We start from the raw sequence: 14,676 nt of genomic DNA, 5'->3' as shown, positions 1-14,676 counted from the left end.
GTTTCCAGCATGCAGGATATTTCCACATCTCCACTCCCGGGGTGAGAGCACCCCCTTGCTACGGCCCAGCGGGAGGGATTTTGGATTAGCGCATCCAGGATCGGTCGGATCGCGCCCGCTGGGGCTGGTGACTCACCATTGGAATCGCGAAGGGGATGGGAGCTGGGAGCGCTGCTGTTTTCTGATTGCAAGGAGACAAAACCCAACCAAACCAAACCAAACCCCTCCTGCTCAGGTTCCTTCAAGTTCCCAGACAGAAAAAAAGCAGTGGTTGGAAACACATCAACACAAACAAGCTCTGAGACGCAGCCGATCCCCTAAACTCCTCCTTTTGGATTGAGCTCCTGCACTTTTTGCTCACATAGATGAATTTGGGAATTTGTTTGGTTTAGCTACTCAGGGTCTCATTTCCCTGTCTTTTACTATTATTTCACCTGGCCAAGGTGGGCAGCCCTGGCCAGTGGGCAGAATCCAATTCACAAAAGTATTTTGGGAGGTATTTTGGGTGGGAGTTAGGGGATTTCTCCTGTATCCCCTGTCAAGCTCTTCATGGACACAAGAAAAGGAACCTCAGCTCTCAGGCTCACACAACCCAGACTCACTGTGGGGGTTGAACCTCCTGCACAAGGGTTCACCCAGGAGCAACATCAAGAGGCAAAAGCTATTTTAGAAAGTTTTTCCAACTGAGTGATCTCAGTAGAGTGAAGGAGGGGGTGGGAAGGAAAGTGGGTGAATTCCCCTCCACAGAACGTCTTGGAGAGCCAGCAATGACGTGGAAACTGTTGGATAAATACAAGGGGGGGGCGGAAAAAGTGATAAAAATACCACTTCACAGGGAGCTTTTGAACCTTTTGTCTGACGAGGAGGTCCTACAGAACCACAATCATTTCAAGCAGCTTTTTAATAGCTGTTTTATAGCTATTTGTTAAGGAAAGTACTATTAAATCCATTTTGACGTGAATTTGGAAAAGGCATTTCCTTGCCGTCTTTCAAAGTCATGTTAATTAATTCCTCAGTTTTCCCTGGAACAAGGGAGATGATTTTCTGTAAGATTCCAGAAAATACTGCGACACAACTTCCACTCCGCTCATCTCTTCAAGCCCATGATCATTTAGATCCAGAAAAGAAAAAATATAATATTTAAAAAAATAATCAAAACTTCAGCACTGATCATTAAAACCACCTTCGGACCCAACTTTCCCAAGCCAACAACAGGACATGAACGGCCAGTCCCAGAGCTGGAAACCTTGGAGAAGCCCCTATTTTTCTTGCCTATGCAACGTGTTAAGCATTAAAATTCAACTTGCAAAATCGTCGCTTTGCTCAAGCAAGCGAGTCCTTGGCTCGCCTGAGGGAAAGCTGCTCCCAGGGTCTTGGGAATCGTGTTGCATCCTGCCCCTGAGTGCAGACCTCGTCCCATTCAATTCTAATTCCATGACTCAGAGCGGCGGCTTTGGTGGAGGGGGGAGCTCCCTCTCGCCGTTACTTTCCTGCCTGCAAACAATGCATTTTTCAGCGCCTCGCCGTAGCCGAGGTGTGTTTGACAAGGCAAGTTGCTGCAAGGCACGTCAAGTTCTGAACGCCTGTGCCAAGTTTTCCAAGCAGATAAAAGAGGAGGCTCCCAAGCTCTCCCATTACAGGGGTTTCTGTCTCCGTGCCCTCTGCTCTTTGCCTGCTGCGTAGCCTTTTTTTGTTTTCCTCTCTCCTGCTCTTTGCCTTCCCAACTGAACCAGCCATGAGCCGGATCTCTTTCAGATCATCTACTGGAGGGGGCATGAGGGGCTTTAGCTCGGGCTCTGCTATCGTAGGAGGTGGTGGTGGGACCAGAAGCAGCTTTAGCTCCGTCTCTGTTTCCAGAGTTGGAGGAGGAAGAGCTGGAGGTGGAGGAGGCTTTGGAGCTGGCGGTGGCTTCGGCAGCAGAAGTCTCTATAACTTAGGTGGAAGCAGAAGAATTTCCTACAGCTCAGTCGGTGGAGGTCGGAGCGGAGCCGGGGGAGGATACGGTTTTGGTGCAGGAGCTGGCTTTGGTCTTGGCTATGGTGGAGGAGCAGGTGCTGGCTTTGGCTTAGGAGGAGCTGGTGGTGGTGGTGGCTATGGGCTGGGAAGTGGATTTGGACTGGGAGGGCCTGGATTTGGTGGCCGAGGTGGCCCCGGGTTCCCTGCTTGCCCACCTGGTGGCATCCATGAAGTGACTATCAACCAGAGCCTCCTGGCCCCTCTCAAGCTGGATATCGATCCGGAAATCCAGAAGGTGCGAACGCAGGAGAGGGAGCAGATCAAGACCCTCAACAACAAATTTGCCTCATTCATCGACAAGGTGAGAGTTTGGTCTGAACCATCAAGCCAGGCATGTTATCAATTGCCTTGGGAAAAAACTTCAGGAAGAAGCTTCCTTTGGATTTAGGGACTTGCCTGAACTGATCCCAGCCGACAAGCAAAGTGGGCTTGGCTGAAAACTAAGAACTGTTTTATGTTCCCTCTTAAAGGAGGGGTTTTTCATTGACTTTATTTTATTGACAAAGTAATTCTCTCTCTTCCCTGTAAAAACCATCCCAGGGTGGATGGATCTTCTCCTCTACAATGAGATAGCGCCATTTTAAATGAGCAAGGTGGACTGAGCATCTACTGGGGGCAGAGACATTAAAGTTACAAGTATAGGTGTTTGACCTGATTAAAACTCCTGAAAAAATCTTGCTAAACATCTCCAGAAGCTTCTAATACTTTCGAGAATACAATGCCCTAAACTGGGATGCTCCTAGCAATTCCCCTCTGATTGTCCCAACACCTCTTGACCTTTTCTGTTGGTGATCCCACCTTTTCCTGGCAGTTGTGGGGGTTTTTGAGTGCTGTTCACACATGTGCCTGGTTTTGTTCCTCCCCAGGTGCGCTTTTTGGAGCAGCAGAACAAGGTGCTGGAGACCAAGTGGAGCCTCCTCCAAGAGCAGGGTCACACTGTCACCAGGAAGTCCCTGGAGCCCCTTTTTGATACCTACATCAACAACCTCCGTCGGCAGCTCGACAGCCTGTTGGGAGAGAGGGGCCGGCTGGACTCCGAGCTCCGGAACATGCAGGACATGGTGGAAGACTTCAAGAACAAGTAAGGAATCGTGTTCTGCAGCAAAAATCATTGCAGCCAGGAAAATCCGGGCAGGTGGCTCAGTCCTGCTGGGACACACATGGTGCACCAGGTTCCTCTTCTTGGAGTAAAACTTGTTCTCAGAATTACCCCTTGTTATTTCACATTTATCATGAGCAAGGTCAGCGTTTAGCACAGAATTCCTGGGAAACTGCTCCAACATGACAGAGGTCATCCATGATCCATGATCCCTGGAGTGTCCTGAAATAATATACCTGGAGACAGAAAAATCAGTAAATCATGATTGCAAAGATGGAATGATACGTAGCCATAAACCTCCAGCTCCAAAACCCCCGTTTCTCATTTTGTGAAGGAACTTCCAGCCTTTCCAGAGGGCCCAGGAGACCTGGGAGTGCTTGGTCTCACTCAGCGCCCATCACCAGGGAGATGATCAGCCCTTTGCCGAAAATTTCCCTGGGGAGGAATTTAACTCCCTGCTGAGATATGGGATCTGGTGGAGCTGGGATGGATCATTCTCAGGACAGGCCAGTCAGTACCTGCTGCCTGGAGGGGATTTTTTGTGGTATTTTTAGGTGAGGCCATTGATTTTTATTTGGCTGAGAACAATCTCTCCCTTCTTCAACCAGCCCTGGCCGAGGGCAAATTTGAGAATCGCCCTGCAGGGCTGGAATGTGTTAATATTAGGTAGTTAAGCATGCAAAGAGACAGATTTTTGGGAGAGGGGCTCGGAAGACAACACTTAGATCCAACAGGAGGGACTGGCAGAACTTCTGGTGTGGTTTTGGGGCATTTGAGGTCTTGAAATGTGTTCTAGGCTTTTAGAAATACTGATCAGGCCCCAAATGATCAATTCTACAGTCCAGATTTCAGAGCTACCTCCTGGGAAAGAGAACACATTTTATTTCAAGTCTAGAGTTGGTTCCCAGTTCACTGGCTAATTCCCACCTCTTCCCTTGTCCACTGGAAATTCAGCTGCAGGGAAACCTCTGCCGATATTGGTGAGAGGACTGGCACGAACCTGCCTTTGAAAGCCAGATCTTTGCCTCAAGAGCCTGCATGTTTTGTCTACTTTCTAGCTAAGCCCTGCCCTGATTATCTGATGAGACGATGTTGCTCAGAGCCATGAAAAGTTCCACAGAACGCTGTCAGAGCTGTAATGATCCTCTCTTGCACAACCGTGGAGTTTTTTGTTTTAATTAAATGTTGCAGCGGGTTCTTCAGAGCCATTAGCATTATTATAATATCAAATATCAAATGATTGCTTTATTACACATTTGTAGGCATTGCAGTGCAGCTTTGTTGAAAGGCTTTTGCATAACTTTGTTTGGAGCGAAGGTCACCGGGACTGGCTGCTCCCGCTTCCTGCCAAAACGGGCTCTGAATCTGCACATTTGTGTATGAGCTTGACTTTATGGGCAGTGATTAAAATATATTAATTTAACTGGGACTACTCACACCATGGAGTCCTATAGTTCAAAGACAGTAATATTTGCTCTGTGTCTGCTCTGGATAAACATGTGGGAGTAGGGAATATATCCATGAGCCACAACTGATGATTTGGGAATGTGGTGCTCCCACCTCTTCATTCCATCCCAACCCCCTCACTCTTTTATCCTGGCAGATATGAAGATGAGATCAACCGGCGCACGGGTGCTGAGAACGAGTTTGTGGTCCTCAAGAAGGTGAGTGGGTTGGGAATTATGGGCCAGGAATTGGAATTAACTCACCTTGCAGAGTTCAAGCCAAGCTGGTGGGAGTCAGGTCCTGCATCCTCATGGCTGGGTCAAGCTGTGAGATCAGCACATCCTGGGCTGGGTTCTCCTCAGGCCGGGAATGAACACAAACTTCTCTGTGCTGATAGAGCTGCCCTGTTTTCTGGTCTCTTGTGGCTCAGCTCAACTCAGTCTCTGGTCACATCATGGTGAGTCAGAGATTTGTCAGAACCCGAGAACCCGGTTCTGGCTCACAGTCAATGTCCAACATTGCGTTTAAAAAATACCTCAATCACAGGGACATAAAAATGAGCCTAAGGAACTGCTGGCACTGGAGCAGGTTGCTCAGGGAATCTGTGGCTGTCCCATCCTTGGAAGTGTCCAGGGCCAAGCGGGATGGGACTTGGGGCAACCTGGTCTATGGAAGATGTCTCTGCCCATGGCAGGGGTGCAAATGGGATGAGCTTTCAGGTCCCTTCCAACCCAAATCATTCCATGATTCCATGATTCTGTGAATAATAGACCTGGGAGTAGCAGCAGGTCCCACTGGTGTCCTGAAGTCCCTGGTTTCATCAGAAATGTTTGGTTTCTTCTCTTTAGGATGTGGATGGTGCTTACATGAACAAGGTTGAGCTGCAGGGCAAGGCTGATGCGCTGGCAGAGGAAATCAACTTCCTGAGAGCTCTGTATGAGGCGGTGAGTGGTTCCTGGAGAGCATCCCCCCAGCTCCTTCCCCATGGATCCCACACCCCAAGGCTCTAAGGGAGCAGAGGAGAAGGTGGTCCCAGCCTTTTGGAAATGATAATGTAGAAATGAGTTAGAAAAGTGTAAATGGAGATGGAGCAGGGGAAATGGAAGAAAACAGCTGGGCAGGGAGCACTCCCAAACCACCTTGTCTCTGTGGTTTCCACCATGGACACCAGACCATTAACTTCATGTTTTGCATCTTCTGCAGGAGTTGTCCCAGATGCAGCAGCAGGTGTCTGACACCTCTGTGGTGCTGTCCATGGACAACAACCGGAACCTGGACCTCAACAGCATCATCGCCGAGGTCAAGGCGCAGTATGAGGACATCGCCAACCGGAGCCGCGCCGAGGCTGAGGCTTGGTACCAGAACAAGGTGGGTAACCTGGGTGGCAGACTGATTTCTGTGGTCAGAAGTTATTTCCTATCAGCTGAGGGGAGGCAGGAACGAGATGTTCAAAAGTCTTGACCTTGGGCTCACAGAGTCACTGACAGCACTGGCCTTAAACACTTCCCCTTCCTGGTTCTTGTAGGTGACAATCCCCAGGTTGTCAGACACTGCCTTCTCAGCACATATTGAGAGCTATGGGCAATTAGTGTTAAGGGCAATTAAGTATTCCATGGGCAGATTTCAGAGGAATCTTGTCCCCCACCCCTCAACCCACATCCAAACCTGCACTTTGGACCCTGAAGTCCCCTCAGCCTTCCCTGAGCTCCCAGTGCTAACCAGTTCTCTCCTCTTTCCATGTACCAGTATGAGGAGCTCCAGGTCTCCGCTGGAAGACATGGGGATGACCTGAGGAACACCAAGATTGAGATTTCAGAGATCAACCGCATGGTCCAGAGGCTGCGGAATGAGATCGACAGCGTGAAGAAGCAGGTAGGAGGGGGATGGTCCTGCAGAACAGGAGGACGTGGGTGGGAGGTGATGGTGGTTGGGCACAGCAGGAAGAGCCAAGTCCCACGAGACCTCAGTGCCATCCTGGGACCCAAGAGCCAGTGTCCACAACCCCCCAGTGACACTCAGGAGAGTGGTTTGGGGAGCCCAAATGAAACAGCCGCTTGTTGTCCCCACTCCCAGTGTGCCAACCTCCAAGCAGCCATTGCTGAGGCCGAGGAGCGCGGGGAGATGGCCCTCAAGGATGCCAAGGCCAAGCTGACCGAGCTGGAGGATGCTCTGCAAAAAGCCAAGGCTGACCTGGCACGGCAGCTCCGGGAATACCAGGAGCTCATGAATGTCAAGCTGGCCCTGGACATCGAGATTGCGACCTACAGGAAGCTGCTGGAGGGCGAGGAGAGCAGGTGAGAACACGTGGATCTGCTGTGTGCTGAGCAGAGACCATTTCCTTGGGGTCAAACAGCTCTTCCCAAGGGGCTGGAGCACGAGGCCAGACAGCAAGGTCGTTGAAATTGCGAACTTTGTAGGAAAAGTTTTGTTTCTCCAGCTCTTGGCACCTAATACTGATAAAAACAAGCACTGTGTCCTTTCACCTGTGACACAGACACACCCCAGACCAGAGCTGAGTCCCTACTGAAGGCCATGCAAGCCTAATTAAATGGTACCATGGACAAGGTTTTGGCATTATTGCTCACTGTCCCCTTTCCCAACAGGCTTGCTGGAGAAGGAGTCGGAGCTGTCAGTGTCTGTGAGTATCACACCCCTCCCACCTTTCCATATCCGCCTTTCCACCTCTTTGTATCTCTCCCCTTCCACCTCCTCCCACCCACCCCTCACCATGGGGGTGACCCTGCAGCTCTCCCCACCTGGGAGTCTGGCTGTCCCATCTCATGGGTGTTCCTGCTTCCTTCCCAGCCGTGGTCAGCAGCTCCAGCGGGATGGGCTACGGCGGTGGGAGCTGCCTGGGCCTGGGCGGGGGGCTCGGCCTGGGCGGCGGCGGCGGCGGCAGCGGCTACACCATGAGCAGCGGAGGCTTTGGCGGCGGCAGCGGAGGGTTCTCCGGGGGGCTCAGCTATGGCGGAGGCAGCTCCTTCAGCTCTGGGAGCAGCCGGGGCGTCAGCTCCAGCACGGGAGGCAGTGTCAGGATTGTGTCCAAGACCACCACCAGCAAAAAGACCATCAGATAAGGGTGGCCAGCGCATGACCGTCGGCAATTCCGGCCTCTCGCCCCGCAGATCATGGTGTAAATAGCTGTGCTAGAGCCTCTCCTTCCTCCGTCCTTCACCTCTGGGGCAGTGGGGGGACCAAGACCCCTCTGTGAGAATCTGGAGCACCTTTGGCTGAAGCACAGGTTGTAACAGGTCACTGGCAGGGCTTTGGGAGGCAGCATGGACCCCGTGGTGCCCCTCTTTCAGCAAGCCCTTGGTCTCTCTTCAAAGTCAGGCATTTAAGGGGAAGTGGAAGCACTCTGTGGAACAGGCACAACCATTTCATTCACGCCATTCCAAGGGTGAATCACAGCCTTGTGGAACCACAGTCCCAGGTCCTTAGCAGTGAAAACACCTCCAAGAGGCTCTGAAAGCCTCAGGCCCCCAATACATGTTACAACCTCCAAAGGTTTTGTCTGCAACTCAAGATTTCTTCCAGCCCCTTCTGTTTTCTCCAGCACTTGTGGGAAAGGTTTTTGCTTTGTGTGTATAAGATTTCTAACTCCTCGTCCTCATGGCTGCAGCCTCCTCACTTCCAGGCCTAACCTACTGTAAGGTCTAATAAAAGAGCATTTGTCATTTTTAAACTCTGCTGGGTTTTGGCTTTTCTTCCCTCCTCCTGCTGCAGGTGTCTGTCCGTGCTGTATCCCCGCTGCACTGGGGATGCTCTGAGGGCAGCTCCTGAGACAACATCAGCTCCTTGAGGAAACAAAACTCAGTTTTAGGATGTGGGCTCTATGACAAGTCAGGGCAAGTGGAAAGGAGGGTGGGATGAGCAACCTGGTCTATGGAAGGTGTCCCTGCCCATGGCACAGGGGTGGAACTGGATGGGCTTTCAGGTCCCTTCCAACCCAAATCATTCCATGATTCTGTGGGCGGAGAACTGAGGCACAGGAAGGAAAAGCTGTTTCAGGACTGAGCCAAAAGCTGGATGTATCCCAGTGTGGTGGTTACCTGCAAATCTGCCCTTTCTGCCTGTCAGTGCAGGAGGGAGGAAGTGCAGGGAAGTGGGAAAAGGAAGGTGATTCCCAAAGATTTATCGGGGATCCACAAGCTATCTCATGCAGGGCATGGCTCAGCCATTAGTTCGTACAAGCAGGAATAAATTGTACATCAGAGGAACCCAGCTCTGGCATCAGCACCACGGTGAGGACATGGTGAGATCAGCATCACAGCAGGAAAGGGGTTGGAGCAGGTGGACATCACCCTGACTGGGAAGAGCAGCTGGAGGTGCAGGCACAGGGCAAGGCACCCAAAATCTGCACACACAGATTTTGGTATTTGCACATCAAGGTTTCCCTGGGACATGCAAATATCCCGTGAAACATCCTTGCTGCTCCTCTTCAAGGGCAGTTTCAGGGCCTCAACTTCATTTGGAGTCAACCTGAGGTCTTCCAAGGTGCCCACAGCACTCAGTGTCCCAATTCCCACCCAGCCCCCTGGGGAGGTTTCCATGACCTGCCTGGCTGGGGGGTTTCAGCCAAGATTCCACACCAATCCCAGGTTCCCTCCTGTGGCTCCATGGGCATCTCTTAATCCCGCTCCCTGCCAGGGCTGGGTGTGGATCCTGGCAGGAATGGGGCAGCACCAGGCAAAGTGGGAATCCAACCCTGATGGCAGGACAAGAGTCACAGGCCAGGAAAGAGGGCAGGAGGGGGGCAGATGAGGAAAGACCCACAGCCCTTTGGGAATGCTGGTCCCAAAAGGAGATGGTCGGTGCCCATGAACCCATCCCTCAATCCCTGCAAACTTCAGCTCAGGGTGGAGAGGAGAGGGGATGTCAGCTGGGTGTGCCAGAAAAAAACCTCTCATGTAACATTCCAGAGCACCTTTCCAGGGAAAAGCTTCTTGAGCACCTGTGCCAACAGGACCCCCTCATCCATCACCTGGCGCAGGTGCGAGAGTCCTGGCCAAGCCAGCCGAGCATCTCCAGCAGGTGGGGACCCAGAGCAGGGAGAGGGATGGTCCCACCCAATGGTCCTACAGTGGAGCGAACTCCACTCCAGCACCTAGGAAGGGCCATGGAATGATGTCTTGGGAAAGTCGCAGCAGCCCATTTGCACCAGAGGAGGTTTTATGGAGGGTAAATGGTTGGGCTCCATTAATTGAAGATTTTTTTCTCCAGTTTTCAAGCATCTGGCCTTGTTTCTTAGACTGATTTGAGGGAATAGGGACAAACTCCCAGAGCTGAGGTGGTGGCTGGAGGCAGAGCAGCCCAATTTGTTTTTTAATTGAAAATGTCAAATCTGAGGTTTTTTGGTTTTTAACCCAAGTGTGCACAACACGTTGGATCATTGGCCACATCAACACGTGGATTTACCACCAATGAACCTCCCATGAAACATCTTTGCCAAATCCTTACCCACTCCCAAGGCACCAGGACAGCTCCGGAGCCTCTGTGAGCTGGTGCTGGATCCATCTCCTGCACTCTGAGGGTGAGGATGCAGCCAAAGAACCTCTGAGGAGCTCTATGTGTTTTCTGTTTCCAGGGAAGTGTGCTAAGAGCCCATCCTGGCAGTTCTCTGGGAAGTTGCAGAGCAGATGCAAAAAACTGTATTCAAGTTCCCTCCTCCTGATTTGCGGAGACATGGAAAATTTGACACACTCAAGTCAAACGTGACACATGATTTTAGCTGGCACTGAAACACCAGGTGAAACATTTTCTGAAACCCAACATTTAATTTCAGTGTTTCCTATGGGAATGATCCTGTCCTGAAACACTGAACCAGCTCCCCTTAACAATTCCAAAATGAGACTTAGAAGCTTTTTTGACTCAAAAGCAGAATTTCCATCAAAGAAAATGATTTTAATTTGCAAATGGTTTATTTGCACAGCCTGCAAATGAAATAAGACTCAAAATGGCTGCAGGGAAGGCAACACAGGATGCAGCAAATCCAGGATGGAACAATATTCCCAAGTGCCATCCACTCAGTTGGAGCAATATCCCACAGCCCAGAGCAGTTGGAGGTTAGATATGGAACCAATCCCATGGGACAGCAGAGTGGTAAATAAACACGAAACCCCTGGAATTGCTGCCCTGTGATTGGATCCATTTTACAGGAAGATAATCCTTGTTTATCTTCCCAGCTCCTTGTGCCAGTCAGGTTTGTTTTAACAGGGAGAAATTAAACTCCACACCAGTACTATGGATCTTCAGAAGGAAAATCAAGCCAGGAGCAGGACGGAGCTGAGGGATGTGGAATGTGCACAGAGCTCGTCCAAAATTGTGGGACTCCCCGGCAACACCATTTCCAGGGCTCTGTGTTCTTTACTGGGAGAAAAGACATGCCCTGGGGCCAGGAGAAAGGATGGGATGGGACAAATCCCTGCAAGTGCCTTCAGCCTTTGGAGTTCACATTTTGGTCACAGCTGGTCACAGCCCCAGCAGCCCAACCCAGGGCATGGGATTCTCCAAAGGCATTCCAAGGAGATGTGGAGGATGCAGGTTCCTTCAGGTGCCACCAGCAAGGCACCAGAGGAGGGTAAAGGAGGTACCAGACCCCTCTGAAATCTGAGGGTCCTTCAAGATGCAACAGATCCCAGAGGGAATGAGCCCTCCCAGGTGTGTGCAAGGCAGCAGTGATGGAGGTGAAGCTCTTCCCAAAGCCTGGGCTGCATTGGAGACTCCGTGCTGGCCCAGAAAACAATTATCTGGGGAAAGCAGGTCACACCTACACTTCAAAGTCACCCAGGAGCGGGAGCTGACTGGCCTCCAGATACTGCTGGGAACAGGCTCAAAGGACCCAGCATGGGGCAACACCTATGGGAAAACTTCTGAGGAGCTCATCCTAATTCATCCCTTCAAGAAATGGGATTCATGGACTCTCACCTCCCACCCAGGGGATCTCAGAGGGGCTCAGCCCCACAGCACAGGGATGCTGGGAGTTCAGTGGTCTCCTGTGGAAGAACCTCAGTCCTGCTGGTCTTCAGTAACGTGGGATGAAATAGTAAATTGCGGCCGAAATGGGTCGGGTTTGAATTTAGGTTGGAAGCCCAAGTTTAACCCAAAGGCTTTAATTTAAGCAATTAACTTAAATTACAGCCTTGACTTTGCTGATAATTAAACTGAGATTAAGTAGCACAGGTGAACCAACGCAAGGCACTTTGACACGCTCTTGTTTTACAAATATGGGTGTTTTTGCAAACAAAACACACAGAGGAACATCCAAAAATTTCAGCCTGAGAAGCTGCATCAGACGAAGGATTCTGAGGTGGATTCTAGATAGGAGCAGTGAAGGAGAGGGGTGGAGAGGAGCTGATGAAAAGCTGTTGGAGACATCCCTGTTCACAAAACCACAGAAAAATTACTTAGATTTCTTACTGAAGGGTCTGGAATTGCATTTTTTGCCCTGACAGAGGCAGATCTCCCTTTCTAATCTCGAAGGAGGGTTTTTACCTTGACAGCAGCATGGTGCCAGACGCAGATTCAGCCATGACTTTACTCTCAGGTTTACAGCATTTGTAAAGTGTTCTGCCTCTTGCTCTGGGCTTGCAGCTACTGCTCATCCTGGTGGGAAGAAATAAGGAGGGGAGGGAAGGGGAAGGCTCTGGAGCCTGCCCAGCCTCTGTCCCACCAGGGGGGGTCTGGAGCTGCCCAGACATAGCTCCTGAGGTGGCATCAGGAGGAAAAGCTCCCGCAGTGTGTGATCTCCGGCACCATCCTCTGGAGCCTCTATAGCAGGAGGTCCCTGTACTGGAGCAGCAAATCCACTCCGTGCCTGGAGCTGCAGGAGCATGGGAGACACTCCCCCGGGAGCTACCTGGAAACTGTGTTTCATCAACAGAGCAGGGTGGGGACCCCCCTTTCCATCAGCCCATACCCCAAACCTGTAGCTACAGCTCCTTGTGCTCCCAGTTCTGCCTTTTGTAATTACCTCTGAAATTCCTTCCGGATGAGTGACAACCACATCACCTCCACCCTGACAGAATGTGGAATGGAAAGAAATTAATTCCTGCTCAGTTGCTTGGAGGAGCTGCATTATTATTACTGTTATTAACCATGGGTTCCAACGCACTTGGTAGATTCCTTAGCCAAAAAAAGACAAGTTTCAGATGTAAAGGGAGCCTGAAGGGGAAAAGGAAAGCACTGACACATCCTGCTGGGAGAACTGGGGGGTTCTGCCCTGCACACCCTGAGTCAGCCACCTGGACTCCCCACGTTGTGTAACTCCCTCGGGAGGGAGGATCTGCCCTTTGCTGCTGATCTCCACTGGAAAAATGGGAATAAAACTCCTTTCAGGTACTCAGGGGAGATGGAAAGAACTGAGAGAGCAATTTCCAAAGGAACCATGGGCTGGCAACTTCCAGCTGCCTTTGAGTGTCTTACAGTCATCAGGAGGTTTGGGTGGAAGGGACCTCAAAGCCTATCCTGTCCCATCCCTGCCATGGAGGGACACCTCCCACCATCCCAGGTTGCTCCAACCTGGCCTTGGACACTTTCAGGGATGGGGCAGTCACAGCTTCTCTGGGCACCCTGTGCCAGGGCCTCACCACACTCACAGGGAGGAATTCCTGCCCAATATCCAACCTAATATTTCCCTCTTTCAGCTGGAAATCTTTCTGCCTGGGACTGGAATACAGCACGCTTTTTGTGCGTGGGAATGAATCTCATGACTTCAAGTCCTGGCATCTGTCTGTTAGTGGGCAAAGCCCCCAGAGTGATCAATAATCCTTTCAAAAATGCATCTTGGACACAGACTTTGCTTGCAATCTGTTTGCTTCCAGCTTGCAGGGGTGCAGAGTCGGACCTAGCAACACAACCCCACTGAGCAGGATTCGGCCCTTCCTTGCAATAAAAACTAGTCTGGCAATAAACACGAAACCAACCTGACAATCCCTGCCTGGAATAACATTTCATTTAACACCTCCACTGCAAACATTGTCTGTGGGACAGCTAGGAAACAATGGGGATACAAAGAATTTCTGGGAGTTTCCTGCACCTGGGTATGTCACCAGACAGGGGCAGATGAAAGCACAACTCCCCCCACCATGGTGATTCCTCATTATTCCATTGATTCCTCATTTTTCCCTTCTTCCCGTGCTGCTCACAGCCAGCATGAGGAGAAGCTGCTCAGGGGGATATGTTTGCAATTTCAACCTGCTGTAGAAATAAATACGAATCTTCTTTTCCTGAACAACCTGAAACGCGAAAAGCACTTTTTGTCCCTCAAAATGAATTATTTTTCACTTTTTTCAGATGGTTTATCTTTCATTTTATGGTTTATCTTTCATTTTTTACTCAAACCACCTGTTAAATGCAAAGGGCTGTGCTGGTACCTATGGTGGGAAAGGAAAGATCCCAAATGTCCTACAGTGTCCTGTGGGTGAGGAAGTCCTGTAGAGCATTTTCCAGTGGATTCAAGCTGGCAGATGTGCTGAAAGGGCTGATTAAATCCTTGGGAAATGACATTGTGTTTATTAACTGTGCTTTGGGAACAGCCCTGGAGCGCTCCATTTCCACAGAGCCAGTGGAGTCAAAGCAGTTCCCATTCCCACAATCTTCCCTCCTCTGTATTTATTTGAGTTTGTTTGTTTGTTTGTTTGTTTGTTTGTTTTCCAGCTGCTAAAATGAAGTCCAAACCCTCAAACCCGAGGTAGCAGCACCTGTTTGTGATAGAGCTCAGTGGCAGCTGTCAAAATCCACACAGGAACAAAAGGACCTTGTCAAAACATTCCATTTTTATTCCTGTAATTATATTTTAGAAGACAGTGGAATAAGTCCAGTGAAGCAGGATTTCCAGCAGGATTTCCACAGGGAGCTGACTTTTTTAGGGATGGGAGCAAAACTGTATCTGCAGATTTCTGTGGTGGCTCAGAGGGGACCTTGTGGTCCATGGAATCACAGAATGGTTTGGGTGGGAAGGACCTTAAAGATCAACTTGTCCCATGGACAGGAACACCTTCCATAGACCAGGTTGCTTCATCCAGCCTGGCCTTGGACACTTCCAGAGATGGGGAGTCCACAATCTCTGTGGGCAAATTTCACAAGAACCTTATCACAAAGATACCCCCAAATGC

At 50.4% G+C, this 14,676-nt stretch overlaps 1 protein-coding gene and 1 long non-coding RNA gene across 2 annotated transcripts in view; both read left to right on the top strand.

Moving 5' to 3' along the window:
* LOC146425977 (uncharacterized) overlaps positions 1-14,676 on the top strand; it is a 100,117-nt gene that overhangs the window by 11,809 nt on the left and 73,632 nt on the right. The window lies entirely within an intron of this gene.
* On the top strand, positions 1,627-8,246 carry LOC146425982 (keratin, type II cytoskeletal 6A-like). The gene is made up of 9 exons (XM_085041139.1): positions 1,627-2,317; positions 2,883-3,097; positions 4,719-4,779; positions 5,410-5,505; positions 5,765-5,929; positions 6,308-6,433; positions 6,635-6,855; positions 7,165-7,199; positions 7,367-8,246. The coding sequence occupies exons 1-9, from the start codon at positions 1,736-1,738 to the stop codon at positions 7,636-7,638; spliced, it is 1,773 nt and encodes a 590-aa protein (XP_084897265.1). The 5' UTR covers positions 1,627-1,735; the 3' UTR covers positions 7,639-8,246.

The sequence above is a fragment of the Lichenostomus cassidix genome, chromosome 29 (genome assembly GCF_008360975.1).
Source record: "Lichenostomus cassidix isolate B80296 chromosome 29, HeHo_3.0, whole genome shotgun sequence".
NCBI lineage: Eukaryota > Metazoa > Chordata > Aves > Passeriformes > Meliphagidae > Lichenostomus > Lichenostomus cassidix.
Note: the sequence above shows the minus strand (reverse complement) of the source record. Positions and strands in the feature narration are given on the sequence as shown.

Bases quoted from the DNA above. Each gene is read 5' to 3' on its own strand.
- LOC146425982 (XM_085041139.1), top strand. From the start codon at position 1,736: ATGAGCCGGATCTCTTTCAGATCATCTACTGGAGGGGGCATGAGGGGC. The intron at 6,856-7,164 runs GTGAGAACACGT...CTTTCCCAACAG, and splicing joins CTGGAGGGCGAGGAGAGCAG to GCTTGCTGGAGAAGGAGTCG. The intron at 7,200-7,366 runs GTGAGTATCACA...CTTCCTTCCCAG, and splicing joins AGTCGGAGCTGTCAGTGTCT to CCGTGGTCAGCAGCTCCAGC.